The following is a 14,689-nucleotide window of genomic DNA, read 5'->3' as shown; positions in this document are numbered from 1 at the left end:
TGAGGTAAATGGGAGGTCTGGGATTTATGAGCATCAAGAGGGCTTCACAGGTCCTGGGACTTGGAGGGGTATCACAGGCACCGAGCTGGCTCCTGCATCAACTGGTAGAACAGCACGTAGCCCTCACTGGAGGCCACCTGGTTTTCACTGACAGGGGAGACACTGGAGAATGGGGGGAAAAGGACCAGGTAGGTGGTTGGTGATTTGGCCACCAGGTTCCCTAGGACCCTGAGGGCAAGAGAATCCCAGCCACTGAAAACCCATACCCTTTCCCTCCCTTCCCCATACTGGCTCCTGTTCTGGACTCCAGCATCCAAGACAGGTGTTGGAGAAATTCTGGGATAAGAATGAGAGGGGAGCTGTCCTCACCGAGAGTCATTGTAGACATGCCAACCAGTCTGGCCCCGGCACAGGGCTGTGTAGTGACCATAGTGGACACTGCCGGAGTGGTTGCAAAGGGCATACAGCTGGTAGACCGGACTCCCTGTAGAGATAAAGCTATTTAAGTCTTTCCCAAAAAACTGCCTCCCCTGGGCACCAGAGTCCCCTGGTATTCTTCCTCCTTCCTTCCCTCTCCACCTCCCAGGAAGCCACCCAACCAGACTTACCAGCTTTATCACTGGCAAAGTCCCCTAGGCTCAGTCGCTGCAGGGGGAAGTCAACTCCAACAGAACTTTTTTTAATAGAGCCTCGAGATGCAGAAAACCGATTCAGGTCTAGGTCTCAGTTAAGGAACATGGAGGGGAAACAAGGTAGGAAGTTTGCAGACTAAAGCTACTGACTCTGTGAAGTGCACATGTCATGCACTGCCCCCAGCCTAAGGAAGACGAGCCCCTTTCCACCCTACTTTTCTTAGGGCAATCTCTGCAACTTCAAAGAGCATTGGAAGAGCCTGAGGAGAGAGTGCCTACAGGAGCACTAACAGCTAAGCAGTGAGTGAGGGGGAAGGGAGGAGTGGAGAGGCCATCCCAAAAGGAGGATACGGAGCACAAGGATCCGAGGGAACCTCTGCACAGTCAGCTTTTTGGTGCTCCGTGTTCTCTGCCGACACCTGTCACACACCTGCATGGCAAATGAAAGTAACATGCTCCACCTCCTAAACAGATTCAAATTGTCTGGGCCCTCCATTCACTTGGTATCCTGCAATCTGTCCTTCATGCCCACTTGACTGAGGGACATTTATCATTACCCACTCCCTCCCATGAATATCAGGGTGACTAGTGAAGCATTTCCCAATTCCCCTCTCACTAAATGCAGTAACTCTTAAGTCTTCCATGCTATGGCTCTGTCTCCCCTACCCCACTGCTCCATACCGGGGCATTCTCTGACTCCAATTCTTCCTCCTTAGTGAAGAGGCTGAAACAGTCCCGAAGAGACACCTTCCCCCCAGCAAACCCTTTCTGGAGAAAAAGGGAGAGTGTCCACATAATCTCAATTTGACCACCTCCAACCCAGGACTCACTCAAGATGTTACACATCACCTTGGGGAGTCAACTCCCTCACTCCCAAACATAGAGGAATAAGTTTAATAGGGGTCCAAAGATACATAGGTAAAAGTGCAGTGTTACAAGTGTAGTCAGATAAATGCTTACTCATCACTAACACAGATGACAGGAAAAAAAAATCACTAACACAGAAGACAGAAAACCCAAGATGGCAGGCTGGGAATGGGCTCCATTAGGTTACAGGATCTGTGTCATTGCCAAAATCCCCCTAAACCCTCACCTTAGGGATAGGCAGGGATAGGTCACAAAAAACCTCAAAGGTTGTGGAGCGATACCCACAGGCCTGGCACTTGAGGCAACTTTTCAACTGGCCGACAAACAGGTCTAGAAAACAAAAGGTATTAGGGAGATGAGTTTTAGCCCTGAACAAAATGTCCCAACCCCATTTCTATTGCTAATATTTGCCCCTGGCTTTTTATACCGCCCATATTTTCCTCATCTCTATAGTATATTTCAGTCTACCCGGTCCCACCTCCCCATTTCTCCACCTCATCCATTATGGTCTCCCATTTGCCCTGCCTTCATACCCACGATTTTGCTGTCCTCTCGATCCAAGTATCTTTTCCACATTAGATTGGCTCGCTCGTCATCACTGTCACAGAGCATGGAAAACAGCCCTGAGGCCCCACAAAGGCAGGGTACCAGCCTCAGGCTGCCCTCTCTCTCACTAGAACAGGCCCCATTCTTAAGTGCCCCCAAGTGAGCCTTGTGCTCTCTTCTCCCTCCTGCTTCTTCACTAACCTTGTAGGAGGTAAGGGCATTACGGAACGTCTCATAGGTCAAGGAAGATGAAACAAAGATAAAGACATGAACACACAAAGAGAGAGAGAGAAGGCTTTTCTTCTGTTTCTCATTTCTTCTACCCCACTTCTCATGTGTGGGAGGCCTTAGTTCTCCTCTGCCCCTTCCGCTATACTAAATATGCTCCCTTTCCCTAAAAACTTCAGCCAGGCCAACTCCTTATTTTCCCCTCAATTCCTTTCTGTAACATTCACCTTCTACCAACTTCACTCCATCCCTGCTTCCTTCTTCCCAAATCTTTCCTGCATCCCTGCCTCTGCCCCGCCTTGAGAAAGGGTCACTTCTAACCCTGCATTCCTAATCGTAATGAGCTTATAAACAGAAAATATGAATAAACTAATAGATTTGCAAGTAAGGAAGGGGGATCAGGATAAAAAGGAAGGCTTTCCCCTTACCTCAGCTCAGGCTCTTCAAGGAGGGCCCCCCCTCGTCGGGGTAGAGAAGGGGCTGGGGTATCAGCCAAGATGGGTGGGGCACGGCGGCCCCTCCGGTTGATCTCTAGATGTAGCCGTTCCATGAGGAGCTTCAGGAACTCCTGGGCATCCTGCTGGCTATAGCCAAAAAGTGACTGGTGGACACTGACTCTATTCTCCCTGTCCCCTTTCCCCCACACAGCATCCCACACCTGATAAGAATTATCTATAGTTTCATGAGTGACATCTTAAGAATCCTCCTATCTTACCTCTGCTTAGGGTTGCCCTGCCCTGTCCCACCCCTGCCCCTCACCAACCTGGCCAGAGGGAAGTTCTTCCTCCTAGCAGACCCCCACCTGTATCCGGAGAAGGAAGGGACATATTTCTGGAAGACAGTGCGGAAACGTGTAGGGTTCACAGCTTCACAGGAGTCAGGGTGCCACAGAGCTCCCAGCACATCTGCAAAGGCTATTATGGGATGAGGGACAAAGGAGAACCAATGAAGAGGGAGGTGGAAAAGAGGTACTGAAGTAATGATATCTTTGGGATTAGTGGACATGATGTCGAGGGCAGATACATGTATTTGTTGACAGAGGTGACAGTGGTATCAAGAGTGGTTTTCAAAGGTTGGAGAATATGGGGTGGAATGAGCAAAGGGTCCACTGAACTAGGAATGATAAGACCTATACTCTAATGCTGGTTCTTCCATTTACTAGCTGGGTAATCTTGGGAAAGTCATTTAATCTATTTGAGCCTCAGTTTCCTCATTTGCAAAACGGGGATAATACCTGCTCTACCTACCTCACAGAAATATTTTGAGAATCAAATGAGATAATAGATGTGAATGCAATTTGAAAAACTGTTAAGCATCACACAAATACAACATGCTAATTACATGTAAAATAATAAATATAAAGTATATTACTACTATACAAGGAAAATAACTAGGCTTCAGGGAATGAATCAGGGTATGTATATTCCCCTACCTTCAGTAAGCTCTTGATGGGCCCGGCCCCCACCAGGCACCTCTTGCCGAAAGTCTCTCCGAAGACAGAAGTCCCGAAGTGGCCTTGTGCTGCTCAGACACTGTAACACGGCATTCAGGAAGCACTGTGAAACACATCAGGCCCTCCATTCAAGCCCACTCCCAGAGAGGGCAAGCACACTGATCTACCTCATCTCAAGTCATCAGTTTTGTCACCTCCCTCCCCTTTTTCTCGTTGCCAGGGATTGAGGGGCACTCACCGTATTACCCAAGTTCCGGAGACCAACATGGCCAGACCCCAAGAGCAGTGTGTGATGAGCCTAGGAAAAGGGTACGATGCTAAGCTGAAGGCTTCCAGACACCACAACAAAAACCCCAACCTGTGTCTTCCCCTTCCAGGAGACTCTCTGGGTCTCCTTTTCCTATCCTCTGCCTTACACTCAATCCCTCCACAACTCCCTTTATCCCCCTACCTCACTGGCCAGGAGGAGTATCCCCAGAACAGCTGTGTGCATCACTGACTCTGCCATTGCTGTCCCACCTCCTAGCCCATTCTGGTTCTGCCCAGCCAGGCGGCGCTGCAGCTCCCGGGGCAACTCCCCTAGCACAGGCATGACTCCCCATTTGCCCCCAGCCTCCACCTTCCTGCCCCTGTGACCCCCTCCTGCCCCCGTGGCAGATTCCCTTGCTGGCTCCAACTATGCTTAGTTCAGCTAGCTCAGCGATAGCTTACTCAGCTATCCCAAGCTCCCTCAGATATTCCTAGCCCCACCTTAGCCCCAGAGATTAATTAGCCACAAGCCAAGAGATGGGGGGAGGGGTGGGGAGGTGGAGAGGGGAGGTCACTGGGGAATGAAGGGCATAGAGATTTAAGGAAGGATCCCCAATAGCTAAATCGAATCCCCAGCGGCTGATGCAGGACCATATGGTAGGAGATTTTGAAGGGCCTCAGGTGTCCCAGAAAAGGGTCTCAAGAGCCCAGGAAGGTAAAGGGAGAGAAGGGGGCTATACTAGTTAGAACTGCCTACATATAACATGAAGCACCATGAAGGAGTGGGGAAGGGACTGAGAAAGAGGCAAGGTCAGGGAACCCAATGGAGTCAGAAACCCAGGGGTGTGGGGTTTGGAGGTATGGGCACTTGACCTATGAAAAAGAGTCCTCACCATCTTGTCATCAGGGTGGACAGACTCCAGGGGCCGGGCAGATGTGAGAAAGGGACCGTGGGTGGGAGGGGGCTCTGACTGAATGGTTATCAGGGTGGGGGGGCCAGCGAAGCCGCCAAGTCGACGGAGAGAGGTGCTTCGTCTCAGCACTGGGGGCTCAGGCCGGAGAGTCAGGCGGCTCAGCGCAGCCCCCAGCTCCCCGCAGCCTCGATGTCCGCCTAAAGCCCCTACTGGCCGCAAGTCCCCACTGCTCACAGACTTGGACCGAGCCAGGTTAGTGCGGGAGGGCAGAGGCAGCGCCACAGTGGGAGGTGGTGAGCCGGGCAGGGGCACTCCATGATCAGCCCGGAGAGGGCCCCTGGGACGAGGGGCTGAGTTCCTCCCCCGCCCCAGCTCCAGCTTCTTGAACCTTTCCTCAGGGGGTCCGGGCCGAGGGGGCAGTGGCCTTAGCATGGGGTTAGGCGCAGGCGCTGGGCTTCGGCGCTCCTTGCTCCTGGCCCGGGAGCTGATGGGTAGCTTGGCTCCCACCCGGGGCTGGACACTGATGGGCTGTTCACGGGCCCGGCCCAGTCGGTGCTCCGAGGCCTGGGGCATAGTGGAGACCCGGGGCAGGCCCTGGGAGGAGAGGAAAGGGTGAGCACCAGGACCCCCCTCGGGGGCGGTAACCATGCACATTCGGGATGCCCTCCGGGAGGCTGGGTTAATGGCTGGGCATCGTCCCTCCAGCTCGAGCTCCTCACCCCATTCACTGCCCACACTGTAACACACCCGGCTAAGCACCTGGGGCTACACAATGGCTGTGCCAGGGGCTGGGGTCCTATCCCGGGGGGGGGGGGGGGGGGCGCGCCCCTCTGGGATCCCGGGCCCATGCAAATGGAAGGAAGGCTACCCAAAGACCCGAAAGGAGGCCCGGGGAGTCCACCCCACTCTCAGTCCCATCTCTCGGACCTCCGGCCCCCTCCCCCACCGAGGTGCGCCCCCTCCCCCACAGGTGCCTCGGCCCAGGGCCAGGGATGTAGTCGCCGCTGATTGGCTGCGGGTGCAGGAGGCTCCCGGGCCGCCGCGGGCAGGCCGCCGGCCATCCTCCCACTACAGTAGCGGCGTCCCGCCCCCAGCCCAGCCGCTGCGAACGCGGCCCTCCCCCGACGCCGCCGGCACACCGGCCGGTGCCCCCAGCCCCCAACGGCGCCCCAGTGGCGGGAGGGCAGCATCGCCACCCCCCCCCCCAGTCCTCCCACCCCCCGTGGCGCCTCAGCCTGTACCTGTCCCCAGCGAGGCGGCAGGGGGCCAGGCGGGCCCGGGCCCCAGTTCAGCGCCACCCCCTCCTGCCCCAGAGAACCCCCCCCGCGGGCCCGGCTGCTGGCCCTGCCGCCGCCGAGGCCGCTCCCGCCGCAGGCGCCACCGCCATCTTTGTTCCTCCCGCCCGGCGCCCGGGCCCGAGCTTCACCCGGAACGAGGGCGCCTGCGCAGCGCAGCATTCGCTCGGACTGCCTCCTTCGCGGCACTGGCGTCGCCCCGCCCCTTGCGTCCCGCGGTGGGTGCCATGGAAACGTAGCCAAGACTAGTAGTCAAGCTTAGAGCTGGACGTCTCCAGGGCCTTGTCCAGGCGTCTCCTCGCGCGTCATTCAGCTGGGCCACAAGACCCTGGTTCTCCGACAGACAGGGAACGGCAGGCTACCAGGCCCTGCTGGGGGAGATGTCAGTCACTAGGAAGGGGCGGGCCTTCTGCTATCTCTAAGGCGAAGGCCAGCTGACTTGGTGCAAACCCGGAGCTGGCCCACCTGGGCAAACCTCAGCCCGGCCAGGAGGGGGCTTCCCTGAGAGGTGCGGCAGGGGCCAGTCCTACAGTCTAAGCGCATTCACTCATTCATTCAATTATGAAGTTGCCACCAGCGTGCAAAATCCTGCTCTCCACCAGGATGCAGTGATGAAAAAGGACCAAGAAGCTACTGTTCTGTTGGGGGTGGTAAATCCAGAGACGCAAGAGACTGGAAAATGCAAAGTAGGGTTTCATAGGGGCAGAAGAGAGATTCGGAAGGGTCTAGGCCAGTTGTTTTGCTGGTTTTTTTCTCCCTGGTTTCTTTCTGACAGCACCCCACCTTCAGCCCCTAGACAGTCCCATGTAACAGAGGTGTGTGTAGATACGAAGAAAGAACCAACTTAGTGTTGGTATGTAATATGTAAGAATATTCCTGCCTCATTGGGCATCCATCAGCTCTGAGGAGAAGCCGTCCTTCAGTCAGGATTGGTAACTGCATTGGGCAGAGATCTTGTTCCCTTACTTCTGGACAATTTGCATTACTTCATACACATCTTCCCAAGTTTCATTTTCTTCAGCCTTTTCCTGATAGGGGTCTGCTTTGTCTCCAATATAAATGTGGGGTTTCTTGATCTTTCCCTTAGTCTTTGATCTCCTTAGGGTACATATGCCTAGTAGTTGAGATCGCTGGGCCAAAGGGTATTTACACTATTGACTTTTCTAATATAGTTTCAAATTGTTTTCTAGAACTGTTATATTGAACAAGGTCCTGGAGTGCCTGTATCACCACAACAATAACTACGTTTATCATTTTCACCACTTGTCATCTTTGCCAATATGATGGATGTGGAAGCCTCAGTTTAACTGGGATTTTCTCTTGTTAGTGATTTGAAACACTATAAAATGGTGTTCATTCTGAGTAACTGAAAAATCAATGTTCTAGAGAGGAGCATAAAACAAAATATGCCACCCTCTCACCACAGAAAAGCAGGGGGCTACTAGGACAAGTCGTACATTATCAGCTGCAATCATAATTGCTTTTGCTTAAGCACTGGTCTAAAAGGAGAGGGTCTGAATTGGAGGAAAAGGATGAAATGTGATATAAGGACAAAGGCATCAACAAAATGTGTATTTTTAACTGCTTGTTCATGTTCTTTGATTTAGGAACAGTCATTCTCATGTATTTGTACATGTTGGCTAGTAGATCTTTAGCTATGACCTTTAATCAAGAATATCTGACAGCTTCCCTTTTTTGTAATTGCACTGATTTTGTTCATGAAAAGGCTTATTAGTTTTCCTTGATTTCTATAATTTGAAGCGGATGCTTTCAGCTGGGAGCATCAGGGAAGGCTTTATAAAGACAATGGCACCTGAACTGAGCCTCAACTTCATTTTTTTTGAGTAACAAAAATCTGTCCCTCCTCTCTTCCTCCCCCTCCCTCCCCATTAAAGAAAAATACCCTTGTAACTGTGCTTAATCAAGCAAAACAAATTCTCACATTGGCAACATCCCAAAAAAGTTCCAATCTGTAACCTGTCTATAACTTGTCAGAAGGTGAATAGCATCCTTCATCACTAATGAGTCCTCTGGCAGGTCTTTGTATTGCTCAGAGTCCTTAAGTCTTTCCAAGTTGCATTTACAATGGTGTCAACATTCTAGTTCATTCATCTTAGATTTCTCTGAAACCATCCCCTTTCTACAGCACTGGTATTCCATTACATATATATATACCATGTCAAGCCATTTCCCAGCTTTTGAGTTTCCAGTTGTTGGTCACCACAAAAAAGCTTCTATATTTTTTTTGCGTTTGGGTCCTTTTTCTCTGTCAGATACTGAATCTCAGAAGTTTCCCTACAGAAGGATTTTAACAGAGAAAGGAATGAGTTTTTGGCATGAGAGAAGGCTTGTACATATGTGGAGGCAGAAAGCAGAATGATTCTGAACAGCTAATAGTCTATTGTTCCTGCAATAAAAAATATGAGAAAAGAAGCAGTATTAAGATTGAAGAAGTACTTTTGGAGAGTGAAGGATCTTAAATACCAGACTGAAAAATTTGTATTTTATCTTCTAGATCAGAAGTAGCCACTGCAACTTGCCCACTTCATGTCTACTGTCAGCTGTTAATAGCTGACATCCCTTCCCTCTGCCCTCCCTCTTCTTCAAGCAAAAAACAAATGAGACACAGGAGCCAGGGAAAGCAGCTTTTATTCAAGGAGGACTTAGCTACTGTCTCCAACAGAGGAGGTGACACAAATTTTCATGTTTCATCTCTCCAGGATCCTCACACCTTTCAAAGTAGTGAGGAAGTGGCAGAATCATGGTCCCAATGTCTGCCAGCTGCTCTCAGCTCAGTCCCCAAGTAAGGCCAGACTATGAGCAGGGGCAAAGCTCATTTACAGCAATGCAACCCAGAGGCCCAGTCACTGCAACTTCAAAGCAAAAGGCAGAGAAGGCCCATTGTATCAGCTGGGTGGATGAAGGTGGTAATGGCTGAAGGAGGCAGGAGCCAAGTACCTCAGAAGTTCAGGCAGAGACGTTACTTCTCTTTGTGGTGGATCACCCCCTTCTGGATCAGGTCTGGGATTTCTACTGCAAGCCAAGGGCCCAACTACAGAATAAGGAATTCATAGAAGTTTCACTGCATACTTTGACCCAACAGAAATTCCAATTTTGAGAGATTCTTTGGGGGAATCCAGCAGCATTTCCAAGCCTTTGTAACTCTCAGCTACCTTTCTTTTACCATTTCATTCCCCCTGACACTAATTTTTATATATGCTATTTATATATATAGATCACCATATACCACCACACTTACCCCTAGAGCCATGAGATGAGCCAGTCCAAACTTTGGTACGTTCCTAGCCCACAAGGGTTTGAAGTGTTCAGTTAGGCATATTTTGCCACCCCTGAGGAAGAGAAAAGGAAAGTGAAAATATTTAAGGGTCTCAAACTACAAGGTATAACAGCAACAGGAAATGGAGAGAAATGTCCCTCCCCTGCCTGGCAAATTAAACAAAGGCCAATCAACCTCCCCCATCCCATCCTTGGCAAAGGGTAGGTTAAAAATCCCTCTGACATGAAAGACATTAGATGGAGCTCCCCTTCTCCCAACATTTGCCCATCTCCAATTCAGGCCCAACCTATACATCTTTGCCGTCTTTCCGTCCAGTTCAGGAACAGCAATCTCTGGTGCAGTAGAGGGATATGTAATCGGGATCTAGAAGAATAAAAGAGTTACGAACTTCCCCATGCAGGGTTCTATAACCCTGACCACGAAGGTGGCTGTTGGTTAACAATGCTTGTCCCAAAGTACCCTTATCTCCTCAAATCCCAGTTTCATCCCTTCATTCTAATAGTTTTCCTTAGCCCAAGAGACTAACTGGCACGTTGAAGATTCCCTTATTTCCCCCACCACCACATTTTCTATCCCACCAACTCACATCAAACTCGAGGTCAAACTCATACTTAAGTAGGTCATGGATGTACCAGCATTTTCCAAACCATCTGTAATAAATTCCAAAATTTCAGACCCACTTCTCTTCCCCTCTTTTCTACCCATACCACACAGACTCTTTAGATTGGGTTATAGGCCTGGAAAGACTATTGTGGGATAAGAATTGGGAGAAAATGGAAACCTAGGAGCTGTGTTTAAAGTATTACCCAAGCATTAGGTTGATTAGGAAGGAGGAAGAATAGGGAAAGCAGCCCTACATGTAATATTTGGGGTACCAGACCCCTAATCCTACCCACTGAAGCACCCTTGTCCCACCCCTCCCCAGACGCCATGCCTACCGGGTCCCTTCCTTGTTGGACTCCAGTCGAAACCAGTCATTGTCAGCATTCTTGTTATTCTCCACGTACTAGAGGTACAGAGGGATTATTAGATCAGAGACTTGAAGGCTAGAAAGCACTTCAAAAGTCATCTAGTCCAACCCATACCTTGTTGGGATATTTACAAAATTACCAACAAGTAGTCATAAAGCCTTCACTTGAAAATCTCCAGGGATGGGAAACTTGAAAACACCCCTGAGGCAGCTCAGAGGGAAGAAAATTCTCCTCTCACCATAGAGAAATGTGGCCATATGGCCTCTCAGAATAACCTAACAATCCCTGGGGCCTTGACCTGGGTCACCTCTAACCAAAAGCTGAAGTCCCAGACAGATGTGTTTCCCAATCAGATACAGCAGATCACTTGGAATCTGTAAATCTGGCTAGGTATTAAGGCCTAGCTCTTCTACTCACTATGTGACCAAGTCACACAATCATCTGATTCCCAGACTCCGTACTTGTACACTGGGGATAATAATATTTGCATCACTTCATTTTGAGGAACAAATGACAAAATGTTCAAAAATTACAAAAATGTGACTTATTCTTTCCCTTGCCCTGACTGTATACTATCAAAGAGGTACTCCTTGTAGGGCAAAGCAGACAGCCCTTTGAAGAAACCAAGAGGCCTTTCTTCAAAATACCCAAACAAGTATCAGCAGGAAAATTTGTTCCTGCAAATGACAGATATTTAGTGCACTATAAGCTTTGCAAATCACTTTCCTGGCAACAGTGTGAAGCAAGCACTCCAAGTTTTATAATCTGTTTTTCACAAAATGAGAAAACTGAAGATTGATGAAATTAAATGATGTGCCTGAGGTAACTATTAAGTGGTAATGCTAGGATTTAAACTTAGCTCTGCTGGGTCATCTTGGGCCCTCCCCAGCCAGTCATAGGTACACTACAACACAATGGATCCACAGAATTTCTACTCCATACTTTCACTGTAACAGAAAATTTCATCTGGGGAGATGGAGGGAAAAGTGGGGAAAGAATTTCAGATTTCTCATAGCAAAAGGCTCTTTTCATGAAACCTAAGGACCAATGAACATTTATTAAGGTCCTACTATGTGTCAGGCACTGTGCTAAGTACTAGAGATACAAAAGTAAAAGACAATCTCTGCTCTTAGGGGGCCCACAAACTAACAGGAGAGACAACAGGCAAATAACTAAGTAAAAACAAATCATACTGGATAAGTTGAACATAACTAACAGAGGGAAAGCACTAGAATTAAGAACAACTGGGAAAGGTTTCCTGCAGAAGGAGGAATTTTAGTTGGAACCTCAAGGAAGTCAGAGGGTGAAGATAAGAAGGGACAGCATTCCATGCAAGGGAAACAATCAGTTTGAAAATGCACAGTCAGGAAGTAAAGTGTTTTGTTTGAAAACCCACAAGGATGTCACTATCACTTAACTGAGGAGTATGTGGAGGGGTGTAAGGTACAAGAAAACCAGAGAGGGGGAGAGAAGGTTATAAAGGGTTTTGAATGCCAAATAGAGGATTTTATATTTGATCCTGGAGGTGACCGAGAACCACTGGAGTTGATTGAGTGGGAGTGTGGGTCAAGAAGTGACATGGTCACACCTTCACTTTAGGAAGATCATTTTGATAGCTGAGTGTTGAGATGATTGCAGTGGGAAGAGACTTGTGGCTGGCAGACCCACCAGCAAGCTACTGCAAAATTAAGGCCCTGAAAGGTGAAGCCATGTAGCTGTTTAGGGACACAACAGAGACTAGAAACCAAGTTTCCTGATTTCCAGTTTGGTGATATATACACAACACCAGTACCTTCCTGCTGACTAGAAAAGGGCCTAACTTCAATTGCCTCAGTTTCCTAAACTGTAAAATGGAGATAATAGCACCTATCTCCCAAGGTTACAGGGATTAAAAGAATATTTCTAAAGTGTTTAGTACAGTGCCTAGCACATAGTAGGTGCTATATGAAAATATTATTAAATATTTCTATAAACATACAAAGCTATGTAATATATTACAAAAAACAGTATCATCATTACTATTGTTATTTTGGTATGAAAGGAGTAACATGAAGTTTTAGAGACCTTTAAAATTCAGTCTTAAGAACTCTATATTTTATTTTAGAGCAATAGTAAATCACTAAAGATTTTGCGGAGGAAAATGGTTTGACTGGATGTATGTTTTAGGAATATTATCTAGCTAGCTGGGTGGAATACAGACTGAAATTGGAAGGATGTTACAGTAGCCTAGGCAAGATTCAGTAAGGTTCTGAACCACAGGTGCCGCTTATATGAAGAAATGGGAGCAGATTTAAGCGACGTTTGCAGAAACAAGTGACTCAACATTGAGAGTATAGGAGAGGGGTTTAAGGAACAGTCAAGGAAGGCTTTCTTCTGACTGAACCTGGGACGGCAGAGCCGTCAAACATCAACTTGAAAACCTGGAGAAGGGGTGGGCTTAGTGGGAAGGACAACAAGTTCAGTTTTGGACACACCCACTTTGAGATGCCCAGGGGCTTCTAGGGTGAAATCGTCCACGGGGCAGTTAAGTGGGGAGCTGGAGGTTAGGACAGGGAGAGGTGGTCTCAAAGGAGCATCTCTCCATCCAAAGCTCCAGATCATCACCTCCGCTCCCTCCGCTCTCTGGGAGCTCCCAGTCCGAGCAGGTAGCACTCCCCAGGAGACAATATTTCAGAAGCAAAGGGAGCTGAGACCCACGTAAGGCCTCCAGCGCCGGCCTTCTGGAGGCTTCATCCGGGGCCCCAGGGCACACTCCTGGACAGGAGGGACACGTCACTTTCCTGAAGGCGCCCTATTAACGCCCTGCAACTAACGGCGCGACGATCAGGGTCCTCGAGTCCCGTGGCTCGGAAATTGGAAACTTTCTCTCCCACTCGTCCTTCAAATAGCTGCATCTTGAGGGGCTGGGGGAGAAGGGGCCCCCAAAAAAGAAAAACCGGAAGCAGCTTCCGCCCGGAGCCTATTGCCGTAGAACCCATTTGTCCACCTTCCTCCTCCCCCAACCCAGACGACCCAGGAATCATTACCAACCCGGATAAGAGCCTGATACTCCTCCTTGAGTCGCTGCACCCACAGCTCCCGATCCCGGGGCCCGGCGTTCGTTTTCAGCACTGGGATCTCGGACACAACACGCCGGGTGGCCTCGTCCGCCATCTTAGATCAGGGCACAGGGCGACCCGGAAGCATTCTTCCTACGAGTCTCCTAATGCTCCATCATCTTTACTAAGGGAAGCCAGAACTCCATTGGGTAATGTGATATTCATTCGAATGCACTGTCCTCTGCCGACACGTATGTGTATTTTGCCTCTTTGCCTGTGAGTGAAACGAGAGAGACGAAAAAGGTATTTTCCTGGCCGCTTGCCATTGAGGTCACCAAAAATGACGCATCACTTCCGCTCATGCTCGATGAACTCTTCCTAGAAAACTTGCCCTACACCGAGAGTAAACGTGGGAGCTTCACTGCAATTTTGTCATCTTAGTTCATTTCCTCATCCCGTGTGACTGCCACAGGTTCTCCTGAACCCAAGACCCGCAGGATTCATCACAGAGAAAGTTCATCGAGCGACTTTCCCACCCTCAAAGCGTAAAAAATGTATATAGACGGCTCCTTGTCCAGACTGAGCCTGCGCGACCCGAAAATCGATCCTCTGCTACTGAGGGTGGGACGGAGACAGACCCAGTCAACTAACCAAAGTTAATTGAGCGTGACCCTGATTCAGGCAGCGCAGGGCCCATAGTGTTCGTGAGTCCCTGCGCCCAAACAAGTACACGTGGTTCCTCGAATTGGATTTGTCAAGTCAGCAAGCATTTATTAAAAGCCCACAGAGTGCCAAGCGCTTTGGAGACAGAGAAAGGCAAAAATAGCCCTTGCCCTCCACGAGTTCACAGATTAATGCAAATCACTATGTGCCCCCAAAATGATGAATCGGAGGCAACTTTGCAGGGGAAGACCCTAGCATTAAGGCCAACAGACAGGGAAGAGTTTCCTGCAGATTTCATGAACTTAGGTACTTCCCGCTTTGGTTCAGCTTACAACCCAGCCACCCTTTTCTTCTAGTGGTTCTCCTCCCAGGGGGTTCACACCTTGATCTCAGACATCATAGCCCAGTGGGGGAGCAATCCAATTTGTCATGCTGGCTCACTTTCCTATTCTGCTAATACACCTCTTTATTCTTTTATTATTTCTCCAATCATCTTGGGAATTGCTGCATGCAGCCTGCTATGCCAGCTGTCCTC

The 14,689-nt window shown here is 49.2% G+C and overlaps 2 protein-coding genes across 2 annotated transcripts in view; both read right to left on the bottom strand.

The window, feature by feature from the left end:
• On the bottom strand, positions 1-6,269 carry USP21 (ubiquitin specific peptidase 21). The gene is made up of 13 exons (XM_069070511.1): positions 6,131-6,269; positions 4,869-5,483; positions 3,965-4,024; positions 3,706-3,829; positions 3,076-3,187; positions 2,702-2,857; positions 2,033-2,097; positions 1,726-1,829; positions 1,314-1,400; positions 984-1,062; positions 609-716; positions 370-484; positions 1-162 (listed from the first exon to the last, which is right to left on the bottom strand). The coding sequence occupies exons 2-13, from the start codon at positions 5,460-5,462 to the stop codon at positions 72-74; spliced, it is 1,695 nt and encodes a 564-aa protein (XP_068926612.1). The 5' UTR covers positions 5,463-5,483; positions 6,131-6,269; the 3' UTR covers positions 1-71.
• A 2,546-nt stretch (positions 6,270-8,815) lies between these two features.
• UFC1 (ubiquitin-fold modifier conjugating enzyme 1) overlaps positions 8,816-14,689 on the bottom strand; it is a 428,252-nt gene continuing 422,378 nt past the window's right edge. The window contains exons 2-7 of the mRNA XM_069070510.1: positions 13,484-13,614; positions 10,421-10,488; positions 10,069-10,132; positions 9,769-9,845; positions 9,444-9,534; positions 8,816-9,236 (exon numbers count right to left, since the gene is read on the bottom strand). Of these exons, the coding sequence (XP_068926611.1) occupies positions 9,165-9,236; positions 9,444-9,534; positions 9,769-9,845; positions 10,069-10,132; positions 10,421-10,488; positions 13,484-13,606 (495 nt within the window). The 5' untranslated portion in view covers positions 13,607-13,614 and the 3' untranslated portion in view covers positions 8,816-9,164. The remainder of the gene's footprint in view (positions 9,237-9,443; positions 9,535-9,768; positions 9,846-10,068; positions 10,133-10,420; positions 10,489-13,483; positions 13,615-14,689) is intronic.

The sequence above is a fragment of the Petaurus breviceps genome, unplaced genomic scaffold, assembly GCF_028583685.1.
Source record: "Petaurus breviceps papuanus isolate PSGF00001 unplaced genomic scaffold, PetGlider_PUasm1.0 90808, whole genome shotgun sequence".
Lineage (NCBI taxonomy): Eukaryota > Metazoa > Chordata > Mammalia > Diprotodontia > Petauridae > Petaurus > Petaurus breviceps.
This window is presented reverse-complemented; position numbering and strand designations above follow the sequence as displayed.

Coding starts and splice junctions, on each gene's coding strand:
- USP21 (XM_069070511.1), bottom strand. CDS start 5,462: ATGCCCCAGGCCTCGGAGCACCGACTGGGCCGGGCCCGTGAACAGCCC. Junction 1,830..2,032: donor AGAGGACAGCAAAATCGTGG/GTATGAAGGCAG, acceptor TTTGTTTTCTAG/ACCTGTTTGTCGGCCAGTTG. Junction 1,401..1,725: donor TATCCCTGCCTATCCCTAAG/GTGAGGGTTTAG, acceptor CTTTTTCTCCAG/AAAGGGTTTGCTGGGGGGAA.